This window comes from Naegleria fowleri, assembly GCF_008403515.1.
Source record: "Naegleria fowleri strain ATCC 30894 chromosome Unknown tig70, whole genome shotgun sequence".
NCBI lineage: Eukaryota > Heterolobosea > Eutetramitea > Acrasida > Naegleriidae > Naegleria > Naegleria fowleri.
Window position 1 is genome coordinate 60,735 of NW_025408002.1, and position 23,268 is coordinate 84,002.

The 23,268-nt window shown below is 38.2% G+C and overlaps 6 protein-coding genes across 6 annotated transcripts in view; 2 read left to right on the forward strand and 4 right to left on the reverse strand.

The window, feature by feature from the left end:
* Nucleotides 1-1,051: 1,051 nt before the first annotated feature.
* On the reverse strand, nt 1,052-5,440 carry FDP41_009508 (uncharacterized protein; the record flags this gene model as incomplete). The annotated part of the gene is made up of 2 exons (XM_044713474.1): nt 1,052-4,366; nt 4,574-5,440. 2 exons carry the CDS (start codon nt 5,438-5,440, stop codon nt 1,052-1,054), a joined length of 4,182 nt encoding a protein of 1,393 aa, XP_044556915.1.
* A 1,664-nt stretch (nt 5,441-7,104) lies between these two features.
* FDP41_009509 (uncharacterized protein) lies at nt 7,105-14,385 on the forward strand (the record flags this gene model as incomplete). The annotated part of the gene is made up of 1 exon (XM_044713475.1): nt 7,105-14,385. The coding sequence occupies one exon, from the start codon at nt 7,105-7,107 to the stop codon at nt 14,383-14,385; it is 7,281 nt and encodes a 2,426-aa protein (XP_044556916.1).
* A 107-nt stretch (nt 14,386-14,492) lies between these two features.
* Nucleotides 14,493-17,159, reverse strand: FDP41_009510 (uncharacterized protein; the record flags this gene model as incomplete). Its single annotated transcript, XM_044713477.1, has 2 exons — nt 14,493-16,050; nt 16,216-17,159. 2 exons carry the CDS (start codon nt 17,157-17,159, stop codon nt 14,493-14,495), a joined length of 2,502 nt encoding a protein of 833 aa, XP_044556917.1.
* An 829-nt stretch (nt 17,160-17,988) lies between these two features.
* FDP41_009511 (uncharacterized protein) lies at nt 17,989-18,930 on the reverse strand (the record flags this gene model as incomplete). The annotated part of the gene is made up of 2 exons (XM_044713478.1): nt 17,989-18,790; nt 18,842-18,930. The coding sequence occupies 2 exons, from the start codon at nt 18,928-18,930 to the stop codon at nt 17,989-17,991; spliced, it is 891 nt and encodes a 296-aa protein (XP_044556918.1).
* Nucleotides 18,931-19,647: 717 nt separating this feature from the next.
* FDP41_009512 (uncharacterized protein) lies at nt 19,648-20,550 on the forward strand (the record flags this gene model as incomplete). Its single annotated transcript, XM_044713479.1, has 1 exon — nt 19,648-20,550. One exon carries the CDS (start codon nt 19,648-19,650, stop codon nt 20,548-20,550), a length of 903 nt encoding a protein of 300 aa, XP_044556919.1.
* A 183-nt stretch (nt 20,551-20,733) lies between these two features.
* The window catches only part of FDP41_009513 (uncharacterized protein), a gene marked incomplete at both ends in the record, with an annotated part of 5,532 nt that continues 2,997 nt past the window's right edge, over nt 20,734-23,268 (reverse strand). Inside the window, 3 exons of the mRNA XM_044713480.1 lie at nt 20,734-22,445; nt 22,609-22,695; nt 22,835-23,227. Of these exons, the coding sequence (XP_044556920.1) occupies nt 20,734-22,445; nt 22,609-22,695; nt 22,835-23,227 (2,192 nt within the window). The remainder of the gene's footprint in view (nt 22,446-22,608; nt 22,696-22,834; nt 23,228-23,268) is intronic.

Here is a 23,268-nt window from a genome sequence, read left to right on the forward strand (position 1 = left end):
AGGAAAACCATGTTGGAAGCAGTGAAGAACAATGGATTTGCATTATATTATGCGAGTGATGAATTGAAAAAGGATCCTGAGTTGGTGATGGAAGCTCTCAAATGTAATGGATATGTTTTGGAGTTTAGTGAAAGATTGTTGCATGAAAGAATGGAACAATGTTATTTTGGTGCTTATTTGGGAAATTATCATTGTGTGACCACACATTCCTGTACAAACTGATGATGTTTGAGATAAATAATAATGATATTCAAATCACCAAATAAAGAACTACATTTACAATGAATAAAAACCTTCCTGAACATTTATTGTTGTGGTTATACATTCAGTGATCAAGAGAGGAAGCAAAAGAAACAACCTTCTGATGAGAAGCTCGGAGTGTTCTCAACAGTTAAAATTTTCACATGCAGGTAGGATTATTTTAAAATCGTGAAAAGTGTCAAACATGCCAAGTTCAGAATTTTCTCTCAAATTCACGTTTTAGCATATTCTTTAAATGGCAAATGAGAAAACATTGTCCAAGCCAACAAAAAAACATAAACAAAAAGCAAAACGAATTGAACTCAAAATGCCAAGCAGCTTCTCATGAATTAGCCGTTCACATTCAGCAAATGCAAGAGATGGGACAAATGGATCTCATTCAAATCACTGTTGATGTTGGAATTCTTTTGATTGATCTTGTAAAATTGAGTGTTGGAGTTGTGAGTGGCGAAAAAATTGAGAAACAAATTGCGAAGAAGGAGATACTAAAATAGGATCCATATGGTCATGATTGGATCCAATTAGTGTTCATTCAGGTTTATACAATACGCGTCTCCTTCCAATGAAGTGATTTCGACAATGATTGGCAGTTGAAAGAACAACAATCGCATTGTCACACCCTTTCTTGTCGAAATTGTGCCAACTCTCAGCAAGACTGAGTTGCAGGATGACAACTCCGGTTCGCTGTTGTGGACTGCTATTGACAAGTTGTTTATGACGCTACTAAGGTGGCACACAATGTAACAAAAACCATCCTTAAACATTTATATTGTTGTCAATAATAATAATATTACAAAATTAAACATGGACATCCGGTTTTCACGTCTCTCTGTTGAATCAAAGTTCTCAAATTCGACAAATTTTCCTTTGCAGTAATTGTCTTGTCATGATTTTCACCAAAGAATTCAGCAAAAATTCTTTCACACGCAGCAAAATTCAAAATAGCATCTTCATATTTCTGTAATTGAATTCGACAAGCTCCCAAATCATTCAAAATTTCTCCATATTCAATATTATTATCATTTCCAGTCTTTTTGAGAATTAATTGTTCTGCCTGAGCAAAATACTTCTCAGCACTACCAAAATCTTTGGGATCGGTCTTGGTATAAGCACTTGCAATGGCTCGTGTCACAGTAATTTGCTTTTCGAGATCATCCTTAAAACTTTCTTGAAGAATTCCAAGAACTTTTTGATACTGTTCAATGGCTTCTGAGTACTTTCCTTGACGATCCAAACAAACAGCCAATGATTGATAGGTGGTCATCATTCCAGACGGTGGCTGTTTTTGTTTCAATTTCAAATCCACAACTTTTCGATAACATTCCTCAGCTCCAGAATAATTTTTCTTATTCAACTTGGCATTGGCTGCCAAACTCAAAAAGTTTGGATAAAGTGGATGATTTTCACCTCCCAAATTTCTGTTAATGATTTCAATACCCTTGTCAAGTAATTCTTCGGCTTCTTTATATTCTTGCTTGTCGTAGTGGAGATTGGCCATACTCAACAAAATTTTCACACTCTCAGAAGTAATTTCAGAGTATTCGGTGGTTTCAGTGTTGGCTTTCTTTTTCACTTCTTCTAAAACAGCCATTGCTTGTTGATAGTATTCAAGAGCTTTTGTGAAGTCTTGTTTGTGACGCGAGGCATCTCCCAAGCTTGTCAAAGTACTTGCCATTTGACGTCCCTTTTCGTTAATATTTTCATCTTTAAGAGTTTCAAGAGCTTCTTGGAAGGTTTTCTCAGCATCTTCATACGACTCTGAAAACTCTAATTTCAATTTTGCAATATTGGTCTTGATCGTGGCCACTCGAGAATCATTTTGTCCAAAGAGACCAATCAAAATATTCAAAGCGGCCTCATAATGAGTTTTCGCTTCATCAGGTCTTCTCAAATGTTTCAAACAAACGGCCAAATTGTTATGAGTCGAACTCACAGTAATGTCATTCTCACCAAAGAATCGTTTACGAAGGTTGAGTGTTCTCTTGAAAATGGGCTCAGCAGCCTCATAGTTATTTTGCAATGTGAGTGCCACAGCGTAACCATCAAGCTTTTCACTCACTGAGAAGGAGTCTTCTCCGAAAATTTTGGCATCAATTTCAATAGCATCCTTGTAGTATTTGCAAACATCTTCATAGAATTGACTGGATTTAAAATCACGTAATAATTGTGCGTAGGAAGCGAAGGCATCACTAATGAATGGGTGATATCTGTGATAGATTCGTTGCATGATGGTAAGTCCTCTCTCGAAATATTTCTTGCCGTTCTTAATGTCACCACGTTGCATGTAAATTTTAGCTTGAGCAATGTAGGATTTTCCAATGAAAATATCTTTCACAATGTATTCTTCATCCTCGAATCCAGAAACAATGGCGAAAGGATCTGAGGAGGTCTTATCGACCTTAATTTTCTGCCAGTCGTGTGCGTGTCTGGTTGCAATGGTGACCATCTTTTCAAAGTATTTCAATGCAATGTCGTGTTGGTGTTGTCTAAAGGCAATGTCACCTGTCAAGAGAAGAATTGGCAATTGTTTCAATTCATCGCTAGGAATGTCACTCAGAATACATGCATTCTCCAGTAATTCGAGAGATTTCTTTGCTTTCAAAAAGGCATTCTTGTGATCCATCAAGTCATAATAAATCAATGCAAACCCTTCATAAAAGTATGCCTTTCCAAATTCATCTTGTAATTTATCCACAGCAGCATTACTCTCCAAGAAAGTGTACAATCTTCCTCGATCAATGGCAAAAATAACATTTCTGAAAATGTAACGTCCCGTATTGAGAGCATCCACATAATCACTATTTCCCAAACCTTTCAAAAATTCGACCACATATTTCATATTTTCAATATCCATATCGTAACGCTCTGGACCTGGCATGTAAATAATTCCTGAGTATTCATGTTGCATATTGTACAATCTCAACAAGTTGTAATAGTGTTGAACGTAACGTTCCTCAGCTTCAGACATAGATACCTTCACTTCATCAGAGTCTTTCAATTCTTCGTCTTTATAAATTTGGAAAGTGTCTCTCACCAAGTCGTGCATACTGAAACGACCAGTTTCATTTTGACAGACCATACCGACGAATATGAGAAATTGCAAATATTTGAGAGTTTCATGGAGTGGCACTTCCAAAATCAAACTTGCGCTCACAGCATCAAAAGAGAAGGGGAAAATGGAGAGCTTGATGGCAAAATCTTGCAATGGCTTCTCCCACTTCTTCCAGATACCAATGAAAAATCCTTGACACAATTTTCGAAGTTGTGGAAAATTAGTCCTTGCATAACGATCCATAAAAGTACCCACAGCGATCGAATAATCAGCTAAATCTCCTCCGTACAACATTTGTGAACGAATGATGACTTTCATGAAAATTGGTAAATTCTCAGCGAGAGCAGAGATGGATCTTGTCTGTTCATTTTGAAGTTTTGGATTCAAATTTTGCATCATTTCTGCGCCACAATCATAACTCAAAGGTTCCAAATTACAGTAAATGACATCAAATTGACGTTGAAACATGGGGATTTTTTCATCGTCGTTTTTGATACCCATGTGAATCGCAAAGGTTTTCTTTTTGGAACTTCCGAAAATTTCTTTCAATTCTTTTTCCATTTTTTTCTGTTGAGGAGTTTTTCTGAGGTGGTACTTTTCAGATTCGGTTTCGTCCTTCTTCTTATTGTCGTCGTCGTCGTCGTTGTCTTCATCGTCTGTTTCAAAATCAGACTCGTGATCAGAGAATTCATCTAAATCGTGTTGATCCGCAGCAATATATCCTTCCAATGATGTATTTGTTTCAGGAATACGATCTCTAATTTGTTTCACACCACCATCTGTCACAAGGTCAATATAACCTTTTGAAAATCTGTCCAAGTCTAATTTGAGTTGAGATCTGGAGCTAATCACAACAAAGGCACGACTCGATGGAGAGTACTTGATATTAGGCAAAAGAGCTAAAACCTGATGGATGTTGCTAGGATCTTCTAGATATAAAACAGTGGTTACACCAATAAAGGATTGTTGATAGAGATCACGAAGTTGTTTTTCGTGGATTGGTAAAGGACCTACATGCCATGTTTGAATCACTTGTTGCATGGCCTCCGTAGTCTTTTAACATGTGGCAAAAATTTGGAACATGTTGTGTGACAAGTGGTTCATCCAATTATCACAGGAAATATAAATGAAACAATAGAATAAATAACAGAACACATAAATGAAACAACAATAGGTGTGACAACAGACAAAGGAGATCCAACCATTATTCATTATTGTCGTAACACCATTCTTCCTGAAATTTCAGTAACGACAACTTACAGTAAGAGAAAACTTTGTGTTCGCTCTCAATCTCACATGGAATTTTCTCTGAACATTATCAGGAAATTCCTTACACAATTCTCTACAAAGTTGAACACAAAAATTTGACTTTCCGACACCAGTCACACCCTGCACAAGAATCACCTTCAATCTTTGAGCGGCATTTCTCGCCAAACTATCGGCCGGATTCAAAGGAACTTTTCCCGTTTGTTGAGATTGAATTTCTTTTTGTTGAGCGATTTGAGTGTGCAATACGTGAAAGAGTTTTTTCATGAGTTGAACTCTTCCTCCACTGTTTTCATTACCAATCAAGTGAAAAGTTCTTGGATCGTTGGTGAGCTCATCGGGATGAACAACTCCATTCTTGGATTGATACATTCTCGAGTGGAGATCGAACTGGAAGACTTGATCGAAGGTGAGATTCTTCCTTTTTGAAACTTCATTTTCTGAATTGGCATTGGCTGTATTCACAGCTCGTTGAATATTTAAAATTCTAATTTTCATAATTCCAACTTGTTCACGATCCTCTCTTTCGAACATGTAATCATTTTGAGCGTCTTCTTTTCTTGCAAATTGAGGATCCTTTTCTAAAACTTCAAGTAAATATTCGGCAGCTTCGGAGACTGTTTTCACAACATCTTTCACATCGACATGAGACATGGTTGAAATGAATGGATTTTCTCTGTCTGTATTCAGCAAGTGTTCATAGAGAACGACTTGTTGATACGCACTCTGAATATATTCGCACAAAGCAGTGGCATAAATTTTGTTTTGAGGAATATCGAGCGAGACTTGTGACAATTTATCCACAAGAGGAACCAAAGAGGAAAGATCAATTGTTTGTGAAGATGAGCCGTCGTCAATCATCTTTGTGAGACTATGAAACAAGGTGTGTCGATGTTTTTAATTAGAGTGTTGAGAGTGTTGTTCTTTCGGGTGAGTGATGATGATGACTCTAGAGTGCAAAGAAGAAGACAAATTTTGTGTCGATGAATTATCGGGTCTTGTTGTAGTTTCAAAAAGAGGTATCGTGTGGATGATTGATCCACTTTCTTTTGTTGCAGTGACACGATGATGATGACCGAGTGAAAACTCTGTTAATTTTTTTTTTCTTTAATTTTGATGACATTTGATGGTTTGTCAGAACGTTTGCATGAGATTGAGAACGTGCTCAAGTCACTGACAGCTTCTCGCGCTTGGTCAACAATGTATATTTTCCTTTATATTAGAAATAACCGGTATTAGATGTGTTTTAAAGAAGGCAGTCACAACACTTAATAATAACAAAACACACTTCTTCCTTAATCACACAAGGCTTTGGCAACGAAACAGAGAACCAATTTGTAATGAAGTGGGTTGAGATTCAAACTTCAAGAATCCATATCAGGAAGAGCTCTGCAACATGAATGACAAAATTTAAAAGATTCTGTTCTTTGATATCTGTCGACGCCTTCAAAATTGAAACCATTGTGGCTTCATCTTCAAACTCTTAGACTTTAGATATGACTTGCATGATTTTGAAGAAACTCATTTTAAACACTTTCTGTCTGGAAATGGTAGATATAAGTATTTTACGGTTCATAGATGCCTGAGGTAAGCTTTGAGAAAGATGGAACTTGAGAGATTTGGATTTAGTTGTAAAAACAGCCTCCGAACAAGTCAAGTCCTTCCTATTACCCCAGAACGACCTCAAAAAGTTACATATGAGGAAATTGATGAGATCAAACCTCTTATTCAATTAATTTTATGCAATATTTGAAGGAGTTCTTGGAGAAGTGAGCTTGTTACAGGTTATCTACCCACTCAATAAGTTGCATTTTCCAAACCTTTCTAAAACCAGTACTCAACAAATGTCCTGAAACAGTCCTGAAATTTTCACGAGAAATCAATACAACGCTATTTCACTACATTCAATTTTGGGGATGCCATAATTCTGCCTCATTAATAATCAACATCATCAAATGAGTAGACAATGAAATAGATGTCACGATTCAACTGATGTTGGAGAAGAGCAAGGCGGCTTTAGATCTGGGAGCTAAACTTATCATCGTAGAGAGATAAACAAGAGTCTACTTACTGCTGTTCATCATAAAGAATCTCCACAAGAAAGATCTGCAAGATTATGATGATTTCATAAATTATGTAATTTTAATAGTATTATAATGATTGTAAAATTTCTCGAGAGAAGTGCCTCCAACATGGCGCCAATTTGTACAATTTTTTGTTAGCATTGCAAATTCGTAGAAATGAACATCATCTCCACCACAAGAAAAAAAGCGACTCGCTTGCAAAAGTGCATACAAGAGAGAAGAACTCTACACGTATTACCCGAACACGTCTATCCCCATCTAAATTATTATTGTATTTTTCCAAATTATTTCTTCAGCATTATCATCATCCATTAAGAGCTGTTCATACAATTGTATATAGTTTCATAGCTCTTTGCAACATCATTAAATAGATTCAGGTTAAAAATTATTATTGAGTACAGCTCGACAGAGGAATACATCAATACTGAAATTCTTTGAATAATGACTAACGACTCAGCTCATCAACATCATACTGGGGAAACATCTTCGGAACAACAAACCGCCACAACAACCACTAAGCCCATTCATCAAGAGGAACACTCCACCATAGAAACTGTCTCCCAAATCGATGTTAATCCTTCACAAGAGGAGTATTTTGATGAAGAGGAAACAAATGAACCTGTTCTTGAGAGTTTACCAAATACATTGGAGTTGACTCCAGTTTTGTTAGATAATGCTTCTTTCAGAGATACCATGAAGCATACAGTCAAAGATCCTGTTGAAATGAAACAAGCACATCCTTCGACCTTAGAGGGCTTTACGAAATTTCACGACACCAAAGCTGAGGAACAAGCTGCCAAAGAAAAAAATCATTACCAAGAAGAAAACAATGCTTCCCAATCTCAAAATGAACATCACGATAACTCAGAGATTCATGTCTCTCATCATCAACAACACCACGAGGAGGTACAACATCATCATCACTCAAAAGAATCAGTCGCACAAGCACATGGAGAAAAAGCACATTTCTCAAACCATGACCACCAACATGAAGAATTGAAATCCGATAAAGGATCGGAGAGCTTTCAAAACCACCCATCTACAAACAATGACCAAGGTACCACCTCATCACCAAGCATGCTTGGAGAGGAAGCTGTACTGTCTCATTCAGAGAAGGAACAAAACACCCCTGGTGGCTTACCCAGTCATGAAATCGAGGCAAACGGTAATGACAATTCCATTCATCATCCTCATTCGAAATCAGAAATTATTCACCAACCTGAGAGTGGTGATATGGATAATCACGACGAGAAAATTCCGATTAATGTTTCACACCATGATGCTGCACCTGTGAGCGACCAAAATTTGGAAAGCCCACAAATTCATCAGCGTCTCGACGAGATCAACAACAAAGAGGCACACGTTGCTCATGAAATTCATGCAAGTAAGGAGTCAGTTCATAACGAAGAGGCTCAAGAAACAATACCAGAAGAGAACAACCATTTCAGGAATCAAGACGCTCACGTTCAACATGTCGAAAAATCTCCCAGAACTGTACACAATGACAGCCAAGTCCAAACTGTGACACTGGAGGAAAATTCTCATCGAGAGCATTCAACACCAAGAGAAGAAATTTCTCATTCACACTCTGTGTCAACCCAGGAGGAACACGAGAAAAGAAATTCTGATGCCACCCATCATGATCCAACTCACGAAACAACAGGAGAAGAACCATACATGCATCACAACACTAGCATTAATAATGATGAAGCTGCAGAAAATAGCTCTAAGGATTTGCAGGATAAAGTCCCCTTAGAACAACACGAAAAAGAGCACGAGGAACATGTGTCCAAAGATGAATTACTTGAAACATCCCTTATTCATGAGACGCCTAGCTCTTCACATATCTCCGAGGAAATGGAAGTAACCACAAGCGTTGATGAAACATCCATTCAACACAACTTGGAAAACGAAGATAAGGCGCTTATTTCTACCGAGAGGTATGATAAATTGAAAGAAACAAATGACGACATTGCTCAATCCGGAGAGCTGAAAGAGGAGGAGAAATTGGGTGTTGAAGAGACACCAGTTCAAGCCACTCAAGAGCAAATGGAAGAAGCAACTCAGCAACAGGAAGATGATCATGTATCTGACTCCCATTTGGTTGAGCATAACTCAATTGATCATGCACGACAACTTGTTGAGGAACCGCAAGAGGAGCGAACACACCATGAAAACCTGGAAACAACAGAGGAGTATGAAATGCATACACCCACTGAAAACAACTTTGATGAACCTCGAGCTGATACTACTGCCAATAGTACGGAGATAGAGCCAGCTAATGCACATCATCACCATGCTCCTCAACATGACACAGAAGAGGAGGCTAAGCATCATCATTCTACCAAAGATCACATTAACGAAGAAACACAAGCAATTTCAAAGGGTGAAAACTCCTTCTTGGATGAACAAAAAGAAGAAACCATGGGACATGTGAACCCACCTCATGAAGATGAAAAGCGTTCTCACCATCACCATGTTCAAGAAGAGAATGACATTGCTCCTTCTCAAGATCTTGCTCTTGAGGAACCTCAAACAGAAGTTCATGCTTCTCATATGATTGATGAGTCATCTAATTCAATTGCTTCACCTCATGAAGTTTCACAGCAAGCACACTCACTTCAAGATGTTCCTCCTGTGAATGAGGCAAAGGAAAACGAAAAATCTGAACACTCTGCACAACACCATGCTGCCCAGAGTCAATTCGAGGAGACGACACGAATTGCTGAGACAGCGGAAGAGTACATGGAGCCTCAACAAGATCACAAAAAAGAGACACCTTATCTCCACCACCACCACAACGAACATGTCGACCCAGAGATGAATCTTCATGATATTGAACAACATCCCGTGCCATCATCAGAGAAGGAAGTTGATGCTTTTCAAAGTGAAGTATTGCCAACAGGAGACCCAGAAGCCTTAGAAGAAAAAATGCCAAGTTCTGAACACGTGATGGTAATTGAGCAGGAGCAACATCATCAATCATCAGCCTCAGATTCGCATACTAGTACGGGACACGAGGAAGCACACTCTCATCTTCACAGTGAGGATACTATACAGCATGTTGAAGAACATCATCATCCTCACCACGAACATTCGCACATTCATCACGAGGCCAAACATCATCATGACCCTCATTTGCAAGAGATTGATACGAGTGAGGCACATACAACAACCGGAACTGGAGATGAACTCTCAACAAATACGAAACACCAAGACCACCACACTCACATTAAGGAAGACTGCACTGTTCATGAGCACATCGTCCATAATGAGGACGACCACACTCACAATCACCACCACAATCATCATCATGTAGAAGAACACGGTTCAGCACCACTGGATCAACACGATGCTTCTCATGCCGAGAGCCATCACCATGCACAAGATTCAGAAGAAGCTCTTCTTAGCCATCATGCTGAGCATGGGTCTTCTCTCGAGCATGAGCATCACCGCGAGCATGAAGAAAGTGGTCCTATCGAACAGCATTCAACTACAAACATAAACGACCATAGCACAAATAGCTCAGAACTTCCAGAAACATCCACTTCAACAGAGCTAGAAAGAGACCTTAACAAACTGCACGAGTCTCAACACAATGCAGAACATCAGCATCATCACCACCACCATGACCACAGTGAAGAACTTCACCAACATAACCATGAAACTCATCAAGAAGTGCAACACCAAATCCAAGATCAACACCATCACGAAGAGCCTAAAGATCATCATCATGAACAACATGAGCAAAGTTCAGAAGCTCATGTCGCCAGTCATGAGCATTCTCATGAAGAACACGGCCAATCTCACCCTTGCGATGAGAAAGATCATCATCATGAACATCAAGAGCATTCAAGTAAGGCTGTTGCTCATGATGAAACGGTTGTCCACGAAGCAGCACACCATCATCATGCATCTGAAGCCCATGAACATCATCAGGGCGAACATCACGACCACTCTTTGCCTTCTGATAATCATCATGAACATACTCATACCGTCTGTGAACATGAAAATAACACACTTCATCAACATTCTGAGAATGTTGATGCTGATCACACTTCTGAGGCTAATGTCCATCATCATGAAGAAAGCATCAATACAAGTATTTCAGAGAATGCAAGCGAGTCTCATCATGAGAGAAGTGTAGAACAAAGCAAGGAAACAATGGAAGAGTTATTGCACACTGAAAATACTGAAACGGCAGTGGAAAAGCATGACTTACATTCAGATCACCATCACGAGCACGATCACACTCACCAACATCATGAAGAGCCAGTGGAAACAAGTGATGAAACCACACCTCTCGAGTTAGGTTCAATATCACAACAAATAGAGGCCTCCCAAGAATTGTCAATGAATGAGGAAAGCACAATTGTTGACGAGGAAAATATTAAACCTCAAATTGACGACAAGCAAGATCAGCTCACGAAGGAAATAATTCCTGTTCAATCTGCTGAACCTGGAAATGATGATACAAACAGCCAAGAGACTATTGAGCGACATATCCATGACAAGGAGAATTGCAATTCGACCACTCATGAGGAGCCTCACCATCATCATCATCACCACCATCACCACCATGACTCACCAAAAGATGAGAGTGAGGAGCATAACGAGAACGCTGTTACTTCACCAGAGTCTTCAGAAACATCTCATGCAGTTGATGAAGAGAAGGAACATCAAGATACGGCGGAAAAGTCTCACCACAGTGAACCACATCTTTCAGCAAGCCAAGAGCACACAACTAGTTGTTTACACGAAGACCATTACCAAGAAGACCAACATCCAGCTGAAGAACAACAACATACAGCTGATCACGTCGAAGAGCATCATCATACTGAACATCACGAAACTTCATCCCGTGATCGTTTTGAATCCCATCATGCTTCCTCTGAGGAAAAAGTACATGAGCAGACTCAAGAAGAAACAGAAAACTTGCACAAAGAATTACTAGTACAAGAAGCTCATGAACGTCATCACGAAGAAGCAACAGAGGAGAACCAAACTCAGGAATGTGCAAAGAAGGAACCTGTAGATGATGAATCAGATCATCGTGTACACGATAGCAACTCATTTATTCACAATGAAGAGTCAACAGAAGTTGCCGAAGAAACGTTTGTTGAGGATGCTATTGAGAATGAACAAGCTTTAGAGGATGAAATTCAGCAACCAGTTGACCACCTGAACCATGAAGAATATGCTCTTGAAGAACCAAACGAAACGCAAATAGATGACGAACAAGGACAGAATGAGCAAGAATCATCTGCTGCTTTGCCAATAGACGTCATTGAAACTCAGCAAGAAGAGATCCATCTAGACGAGGAACCCAAAAATACTCCTATCCAGGAAGAAGAAGCCACGGTTGAGGCCCTGCATGAAGATTACAAACAACCACCGGTTGACAAGCTCCATCATGAATCAGTTCATGCTCAAAGCGAAGAAATGGATCATCATCATGAAGTTAAACCAACTGACGAAGGAGAAACCTCTCAGAACGAACTCAACGTTGAAAATTTTGAAACTAAGGAACCTGCTGCTCAGTTATTAGAAACAACTCAAGAAGAATCCAACGAAGATTTGCAAGAAGAAGCAAATGAAATAGAGAATTATCAATTAGAAAATGAGTTCGAAAATCCATTTACGGAAGAAGAGCCAACACTAACCCACATATCTCACTCTGGAGCTGTGGAAATGCAAGAGGAAGAGACTGAAACTACTGTCCAACCTTTAGAGGTTACAGAAGACAGCATGCTCCATGAAGAAAATGAGTTCCAGGATGTAGTAGCAAATGAAATCGAGGCAATTTCAGCAGCTGAAGAAGAACATTCCACAGCCCATGATCGCACTGTATTTGAGGAAGAACATAAAGATACTCACGATCATGTATCACATCATGAATCACATCATGCACACCATGAACATCATCAGGACGAACATGGACAACATCAGGAACCTCACTCCGAAGAGGAACCAGCTGAAACGAAAGAAGAATTTTCAGATGTTCACGAAGAGTCATTCGATGACAAAGATTTCACTATTCACCCACATGAAACTTCGTTTAATTCAATGGATGATTTTGAATCGGGCAATCACCTATCGTCTGAAGTTGCTCCAACCCTTGAGGAGAATGAGATAGCCCCTCATGAAGCACCCACCTTAGAAAATCATAGCCATACTAATGGCATGATGCATGTCGAACAACAAGAGACAACCACGATTCATGGTGGTCAACACTTGGATCTTGAGGAGAATGAAACCTCCAAAATGGAGGAGCAACAAGCTCACGAAAGCACATTCACATCAGATCCAACCGTTTCTAGAGAGTTTGAAAACGAGTTTGTGGATGGCAAACAAGAGACGTTTGAGGAACTTAAGGCGGATGCAATGCAAACTGGAGATGAGGAAGTAGCCAAGATCAACGATCACAAAGAGACACCAATGGACCACCATCATCAGCTTCATACTGGCGAGGCCAAAACAACAGATGAAACTGCATCACAAGTTCATAGGAAGGAAGATTCTGAAAAATTGATGGATCATCATCATGACCACATGACCTCTGTTGTACATCATGACGAAGCGACTACCGCCCAACATTATAAAGACGCTCATCACCAAACCTCAGACAGTCGAGCCTTGGACAATACACACAAAGAAGATGACTTTTCTGAAGAGTTTGCCGAATTTGAGGAATCAGCTACTACCCAAGAAGCAGAGAATGTTGAAATTCACCATGATGACCATCACGTGGAGCACAACAGAGAAGAGCAAAAGCATGTACGATTTGAAGAAGAACATTCAGTAGTTCATGTTCATAATTCACATGACAGCTTAGAGGAACACCATACCACCTATCATCCTTATGAGGAACTCACTCATGAGCAAAGCAAGAGTATTTCGGAGCCTTTAACCGAGGAGTCACTACCATTCACTGTTGTCAAGGAAAGTAATCATTCTCAAACTGTGCACAATCTCCAACAACAGAAAGAAGAAAACGAAAATATTCAAGCCATGGAAGAAACGTTCGAGGAGGAATTTGAAGACTTCGAGATTCAAAAACCTGTCTCTGAAAAAGATGCCCCTACAGTTGACAATCACACAGTCTCCCAAAATGATAGCCATGCTTCTAAGGAATCGCACTCAGAGAAAGCAGTTGAAGTTTCCAGTCATCATTCCCCAACCGTTCAACATGAAGAACCTTCAACTTCTCATACGGTTGCTACGGAGGCATCCTTGGAACCTGTTGTGGAGGAACAAAAACCAGAGCCCGTCAAGGAAAGAACACTTGAAGATGTGTATATTGAAAATTGTCAGAAGAGAGATCTCAGACCCAACACAAGGCTAAGAAAACAATTTGCAGACGGATCTATTGTAGTTGACGGAGAAGTGAATTTATTCGACAATTATCTTGGCGACAAAGGTCTTGAACCATTTTTGGAAACTCTGTTGCAATTACCCTTCTCAAAATTAAGTCTTCCCAAGCAAGGACTAAGAAATCCGGCTGTGCAATCATTGGTTGAAATTTTGAAGCAACATCCTACTATTGTAGAAATTGATTTAAGTGATAACCTCATTTCCATTGCTGGTGCGTTGGCCCTGATTGACTTTGCAAAATCTAACCCTTCCATACAGAAAATCAATGTTGAAGGAACCTACGTTGATGACATTTTCAAGCAAAAGATGGAGAAATATCTTGTTCAACACAGGCCAATTGTAAATTAACTGTAAATTAAAATAATTTAATTTGTGAACCAGATTTACGCACTGAATTCATGAAATTTTCTATTGCTGAGGGGATTTGCTTTGCGGCACGGTGTTCAATGACCAATCTATTTCTTCTTTTTTCCTGATCCAAGAGTTGGGAAGTCTTTATCCTTATTGCGGATGCTGCTCGAAGAAGAGCTTGCTTTGCTTGTTGATGGTGTTGCTTTAGCGGCCCAATCTCCTTGCAATCGTGTGGAAGTATTTTCTTGTTGAGAAGATGTTTGAACAAGTTGCTGTTGTTGTCTCTTTGTCCAATCATTCAATTTGACTGGCTTTCTTTTCTGAGACTTTTCATTTTGCAAAATAGCAGAAGCTGCAGAAGGAGAAGGGAAATGAATATCATTCACAGGCGGAGGAGTCATATCAGAAGTCAACTCTGGAAAATTGCTAATATGCAATTCTTGCAACAACTTTTCCCTTGCCAGCCTCTCTTCTTCCTTTCTGGATTCTTCTCTTCTTTTCTCCTCTTCTGCTTCTTCGATCTGTTTTCGTATTTTTTCTTCTCTTTTGTTTTTTCGATACTTCAAATCTTTGTAAAAGTATGAAATGCTGTCCTGTGAGACGAAATTTTTCATTTCCACCTCCACGAGTGAAATATAACAGCCACAAGGTACGTGTTTTAGAATGGGATATCTCTTTCTAAATTCTTCATCAAGTTCCACAGTTTCAATCTCTATAATTTCACAACCAGAAAGTGTGTGAGGGAATTTTGTAAAATCTCCATCGTACTCGTGAAGTAAAATTTTTGTACAGAGAGGGTGAAGAAACATCATTTGATTATCTTCTGATTGATAATACCAATAGTTATCAGGATCTAGCTCTGATTTTTTCTTACTTTCATCCACTGTTGTGTGAGTCGATGTATTACTAGATGATGCTGCTTGTTTCGCTTTTCTGGGACTTTGGCTTGAGCCTTTTGGTCTTCCTTTAGGAACATTCTTCGTGATCCAATCTTGAAAAGATTTTTGTCTTTGTAAAACTTGTTCTTTTGCTAATTTGATAAATTGTGTCTCGTCACCTGATTCTGCCTCCTTCAATGAAGAGTCCAAGTCCGATAATTCCTTCTTTATAATACTAGAAATGTCATAGGTGACGTTAAATCTGCAAAATTTTGCAGAGTTGTGGTCACCATAAACTGGATATACTGTTGGCAATGAGTGTGACTGAACACCTCCAAGGCACGTATCGAGATCATCTAACAAGTCCGGTATAATAACCTTCTTGTCTCTTTTAAGCAAAACAAAATTCATCTTATCATGCTCCTTATATTTTGGCTTGACATCTATTTGTACACTTCTCAATGCATCTATGTACACACTTTCATTACATAATGGGCACTTTCGATAGGTTTTTTCTCCCATAGCTACATAACGCAAAATGCAAGCATAACAGAATACATGCCCACACTTGGTAATTTTTGGTGCTTTCAATACTTCAAGACAAATTGGACATTGTTCTTGATTTGGGTCATGGGTTTGCTTAATAACCAATTCAATGGTGTCCCAATCGACTAATGTATCCGCATCAATTCTTCCTTGGTTGTATTCATTTGCAAAGAATTGATTTGTTATGTCATTTACATCTTTAGTAGGCTCTGCGAGAGGTCTCAACACAAAGTGGAAACTGTGATTGTAGAAAATGTTTTACATGGCCATGAATATAATAATTCCAAATAATAAAAATTAAGATAAAAGCCACCACATATTAATAAATACATTAGCACACATTTGGATGACCAATGAATAAATTAATAAATACTTGTCTCAATGCCATGCTAAAATTACATACTTTGCTAAAACATATTCCTCTTGTGTTTTAGGTCTGGCATAATAATCATTGTGATGGTGGTGGTGATGATGTTTGTGGCGATGATGTCTATTATTATGGCCATTATTATTGTGATGATGGTGACTATTGTTTGAGGAGGAATGATGAGAACCTGAAGACGAGGCTCTATTTCGATTCGTATTGTTGCCAATACTAACATTTCCAGCAGCAATACCACTGGCACCCGTCAACTTGAAAGCATGTCCTCTATAGTCATAAACATCAGTATTTCGGAAATATTCTTCTTCTTCATTCGGAGAGTCGTTTGAGGAGACTGTAGGAGAAGAAGTGGGAGGAGAAGAAAAGGCTCCACTACCATATCCTGACATTATCACGTGTTGCTGAAAAGCCTTGTTTCGTTTCTTCCTTTCATAGGAGGAAGATTTGAATGCTCCTCTTCTCGCTTCATGATGATGGTGTGTGGAAGATGAAGAGGCCATAATCGGAATACCATTCGCTTCCAAAGTACTCTGTCCTGGTGATGATGAATAATGAGTGGTGTTGTTGATATTATTATTGTTATTCTCTGATTTGTCCTCTTCATACTCCTCATCATCATCATCCGATGATTTGCTTGTACTCAAAATAATCTCTTCCGGTGGAATGTACTCACGATGACCAAGTGTCTTGCCATTACCATTGTTGTTGTTGTTGTTGTATAATTCATCATGGAAAATAACCCTCTCTTCTCCTTCTTGTAAGTTCTTTCCAAAAGTACCCTTACTATTCTTCCTTCTTCCTCTCGGATTGGTGGATGATGAGGATTGTAGATCTTCTACTCCGTGCTGCGAAGGAGGAAGAGGAGAACCAACAACATCACCACCATTCGAGGAGGAAGAGGAACGGCTTGATCTTCTCTGTGCATGATGATGATGACGTTGTTGGTAGGAGAGATGAGAAGACATTTTTTCAAAAGTTAAATTTGGGAGTTGAAAGTGAATTTGGAAATTGGGTGAGAGTTGGTGATCATCAAGTGTTGAAGGGGATTGCTTGGAGAATGTGTGTGGAGTGAGTAGGGTAATTAAAATCTATTCGAAATTTAATGAATCAATTTTTAATTGGAATGAAAACCTTTTTTGAACTGATTCATTAAGGCAAATCATCCTTGTCATTCATTCATTCGAACAAGAAATAGTTTTGGAAACATGTTGAACCTAAAGGTCTCTGGAAGCGAGTCGAGATCTTTTATGTGACAATGATAAGTGGTACTGACTATGCAAACTCTTTTCTGACAGCAAATTTTTACTCCGTCATTGATTGTTGTCACGCCCAAATAAGCATCATGATAACAATAGTGCATTCTTGCTTGATATAATTCATCACTGTACTCAAAGACATATCCATTGCATTTGAGAGCTTCCATCACAAGCTCTTCATCTTTTTGTAACTCTTTGCCAACATATTTTAAAGCATATCCATTGTTCTTCACTACCTCTCTCAAGAGTTCTTTTTCAATTATTTTGTCACGAGTAACTGCTTTTGGCACATAGCTGAGTATTCGATAATACCCACATTTCACTGCTTGTAATATGAATTGTTTATCATATAATATTTCACGAGAAACCTCAAATAAAGAACTATCATGTTTGAGACATTTCCAAACAACTTCTTGATCACGTTTCATCGTTTCACCTACCAGCCAGAGACCACTATTTTGTCTTACAGCAGCCAATGCTAATTCTTTGTCATTCTTAAACTCATCAGATGCATATTTAAGAGCTCAAACATTTTGCCTTACAGCAGCAATATCACTTCTCTATCACTTTTCAGTCTATCGGACGCAAATTCAAAAGCACAACCATTTTGTCTGACTGCAGCCAACACTACTTCTTTGTCATTCTTCAACTCATCAAATGCATATTCAAGAGAATATCCATGTTGATTGACAGATTTTAACATGAATTCTTTGTCTCTCCTCAATTCAAAAGATGCATATTCCAATACACTATAATTGTCGTGTCTAGCGGCCAGTAAGGCAATCTCTCGATCATTCCTCAAATCCTCAGATGCATAGCAGAATGAATAGCCATAATTTTTGACTGCATTCAAAACAATTTCTCGGTCATTAATGATTTCATCACTTGCATGTGCAAGATAGCATCCAAAAACTTGAACAAGTTTCATCATGACATCTTTTTGTGAATAATCAAAAGATTCTAAATGAGAAAATTCTGGCAAGATTGTTTTAATTACTGTCAACATGAATTCATGATCTAAACGTAAATCTTCGTCAATATATCGAATTGCATTCTTATTTTGTTTGACTGCTTCCAATACTATTTCCTTATCTAACTTCAAATGAATATTGTCCTTAATACATCTCAATGCTTCTCCATTTTGCCTGACAGCAGTCAATGCAATTTCCTTATCGATCTTAAAGTTTTCTGGTGCGAAATACAAAGTCCATCCATTCTGTTGAACTATTTCCAAAGCGAATTCTTTATCAATTTTCAGTTCTGAAGGAACATCCTCCCATACATATGAGCAGCTTTTTGCGGCTGTCAATATCACTTCTTTATCCTTGCGAATGTTTTTACTAGCAAGTTGGAATTCATATCCATGTTGTTAAACCACTTTCAACACAAACTCTCGATCTTCTTTTAATTGTGTGGAAGCATATCGCAATCCATTATCATACTTTTTGATGTAATTAAAAACAAATTCCTTGTCATTCATAAACTCCACAGGAAAGAAATCCGAATATTTCAATTCACGATTCAAGAGCCATTTCTTTTTTCCTTCTTGTTGCAATGAGAATTTCTTTCAATACTAATTCCCATCTCCGAAGATCATAATTCTCACCATTTTCACCAAAAGAAAAAGAGGAATTTGAAAAATCAAGAATGGTTAACTTTACATATTCATCACTACTACTTTTCATCAGAATGTTCTGTCGCTGAGTAAATTGTTGATTCTTGTTGTTGCGAGACTTATTTCTTTCTTAAAGGGTGTACATTTTTTCCCGCTCAAAATAAGAACCAACTTTAGAAAACCAACCTTCGAATTAAGAACTCTGTCCTTGTTCATTATTGAAAGTACACAGAAAAGTCTTGATCACAATCTAGAAATCCGTTCAGAGAAAAAAAGCTTGCAACACAACTTGACATTCAGAACATCCAAATTCTTCTCAAGGTTCATGAACTAATATTGTCATCATGATTTGAAAAAGCAGTAGAAAGAAAACGAGGTGAGCACATGTGAAGACAATCTTACACGCAATGTCCTTAAATTATGCTTACCAATCAACTTCCTCTCTATGGATGTCAAATTCGATATCCATTCATCCAGCTTGTTCCTTCTTCTTAACACCGGATCCTTCAACAAAAAAATTCACAACAAAAAAAAATTCAAAACAAACAACACCGAATTTCTCTTCCGAAACCAACGATGGCCATGATGACCCACGTCGACCTCTCCCAATACCCCAAAGTCGATCTCGCTTTCATTGGAGGCACAGGTCTCTCCAAAGTCGAAGGTCTCTCTAACATTCAAACCATTGAACCTTTTGAAACTCCTTTCGGAAAACCCTCTTCACCCATTGTGATTGGACACATTCAGGATTTGTGTGTGGCTTTCTTGGCTCGTCATGGTCTCTCTCATTCCATTCAACCGACCGATGTTCCATATAGAGCCAATATTTATGCATTGAAAATGTTGGGTGCTTCGTATTTGGTCTCTTTCGGAGCTGTCGGTTCTCTTCAGGAAGAATTGGCTCCAAAACACTTTGTGGTGGTGGATCAATTCATTGACCGTACTAAATTCCGTCAATCTGAAAATACATTCTATGATAGTGAGGGTTTGGTGGCTCATGTTTCTTTTGGAGAACCAACTTGCAAGCAATTGAGTCAAATTGTGTTACAAAGTTGTCAAAAAATTAGTGAAATTCCACGTGTGCACTCGAGTGGTACCTATGTGTGTATGGAAGGACCTTGTTTCTCATCACGTGCAGAGAGTAAAATGTATCGAATGTGGGGAGGAAGTGTCATTGGAATGACCTGTTTGCAAGAAGCCAAGTTAGCCCGAGAGGCTGAAATGGCATTTGCTTGTGTGGCCATGGTCACTGATTATGATGCTTGGAAAGATGATGCTGAACCTGTCACTGTTGAAGAAGTGGTCAAGATTTTACACGACAATGGAGACAATGGAAGAAGAGTGATTCAACATGTGGCCGCCAATTTTAAAAAGTTTGAATCATCGGCTCATTCTGCCATGAAGTTTGCCTTGTTGAAGCCAGCAAGTAGTTTGAGTGATGATTTGCAGAAGAAGTATCACGCTATTTTGCACAAGTATTACTAAAAGAGATGATGATGATTATTTTATTTTGAAATTAAATCATTTTGAATCATTTTGAATTTAAATTGAATGATTGAAAAATCATTTAAAAATTATTTAAAATTAGAATGTGATGAAAGAGAGAGTTGTGTGAAATGAGGTATTTGTGAAAATTGACTGAGAAACGTGTTGTAGAGACTCGTAACCTCAATATTCCTCTCCATTCCATTCAATATCATAGGTCATGGAATTCAACAAACCCACACCATATCGATATTTCTTAATCATTGGATCGAGTATGAAATAGAATTGTACCAAAAATGGAAATCCATCGTTCGCCCTAAACAAAACATCTCTGTGAATACCACACGAACACAATACATCACGTAACCAAACAAAACAAGATCTCACATCCTTACATCCAGTCCATAATGGCATTAACATTCCTCCAATAATTTGAAGTCTACTTCCCGGCAGAGGTTTAAGAATTCTTCTTGAAAAAAGATAATCTTGTTGTTGTGGAATGTATGAAACAAGAGCTAAATCCTTATTCATTGTTTCTTCTTCACAATCGTTCGTGTGATGACTGTTCGTCTTTGTGATGATCGTTGTCGACGATGGAAGAAAACATTGCGTGAAATTTCTTCTCAGTTCTTGTCCAGCCACATGAGACACGTCACAATGAAACAAATGAGCTCCACTCGTAGCTCTTGGATTGCATTCAATGGGATAAATGGTTATAGTTCCACTACTACTGAAACAATTCGAACTCAAGTCGTTTCGTCTTAAGAATTCCCGACTCAGAGAATGTCCACCATGAGAAGAATTCGTCACAATTAAATCAAAAGAAATTTGGCCAGTATATTTTCGATGCCAAACCAATTGAGAAATCCATTCTTGTATCGCTTTGTCAACTTCCTCATGTTCCAATGGTTCAAAATATACAGAGCTACCCACATCAGTTCCATTTGGAGTATAAATTCCTCCCAAATAACATGTATGAGCTCGCAAAATTCCATCTGTAGCAACTCCAAACGAACATAGGATTTGTCCTTCAATGAATTCTTGTGCGACCCACCATGAAGACTGGCATTCCTTAATTTGGGAATGTAATAAATGTAATGCTTGTTCTTTCGAAGGTTTGACCATTGTATCCGATGCAAATCGAGAATAACATGGTTTCAGCACAATCTTTCCAGAACATTCATTCCAAAATCGATTCAATTCCTCTTGTGTGCTTTTTTGACATAAGAGAAGTGTTTTTGGAGCTTTGAATTGAATGTTCCTTATTTGTTGACGTTGTTGCGTTGGTTTTTCATGAGTCGCACGGAATGTTTCATCCAATCGATCCCGTTTTTTCTTTTCAAAATTGTTGTTATTTTCCAAATTTTCACCCTGAGAAAGAGTAGTATTATTAGTATTATCACCATGGTTATTATTAAATTTTTCATTCACTTCTCTCTCAATATATTCAATAAATTCAAACTTGTTGTGAAGTTCTTTCAAATTTTCAATACTCTCACAAAACACAAAACACTCAGTTTCTTTTTCAATTCGATTCTTGGCTCTTCCCACATGAAAAACCTCCTCACATGTAGGAATGAGAACAGTGATGGAATACTTTTTAATCATTTCCACCAATTCATCCTCAAATTTGAAATAATCCTTATTTGGAAAAAAAGAAAAATAGTGAACATGTTTGGCATGAGTTGAGAAATTTGAAATAAACATGGGTCGATAATAGGGAGTTTCTGTTAAATGCACTTGATGACCTTCTTCGGAGAACATTCTCAAATAATCGAGAGCCACCGGAGCACGTCCTCCGAGAATGAGAATGTTGTGATGGCGGTGATGATGATCGATTGGATTCCGATCGGAAAAGTTTGTTGATGATTGTGAGGAATGTTTCTTCTCATGGTCTAGTAGTAGAAACGAAAGATGTCATAATGTTAAATTATTATCATTTGGTGAAAACATTATTTCATGAAAATAAAATTCATTATCGCCATCATCATGAATATCCCGTATTATAAATATAAAAAATTATTATTCATATCAAATTAATTTTAATTTGAAAATTACCTTCGGGATGATCCATGAGATGCGAATGAATATTATTATTATGAAGAGTGGTGGTTGATGTGAAAAATTCGGCAAGAACTGCCAACACTTGATAACACGCAGTCAAACACAACACAGAGAGAGTCAATGTGAATTTGAGTGCGTAGAGTCCGACCGAGTGAACAAACGATTCCATCTCTTTTGTGACTCTTTTCAGAAGGAGTTGAAATAAATTTTTTAATCTCACCCACAGCATCTAACAAGAATTGTTTGTCATTCAAAAGAGTTTGAGATGCACATTTCACAGAAGCACCATGTTTGATCGCTTCTAAAATAATTTCCTTGTCGTGGTTCATCCTTTCATTCGCATGGTCAATTGAATGAATATTTTGCATTACAGCTTGCAATACAACTTCTATGTCGTTTTTCATATCATCTGACGCATAAGAAAGTGCATAACCGTTTTGTCTGACAGCTGCCATCACAACCTCTTTGTCATTCTTCAAATCATCGGATGCAAATTTTAGAGAAGATCCATGTCGATGAACAGCACTTAACACAACTTGTTTGTCGCTCTTAAATTCAGAACAAACATTATATAATGCAAAGTAAGCGTTTTTAACGGCCAGAAATGTAATTTCTATGTCATTTTTCAAACCATCAGATGCGAATTCAAGTGCA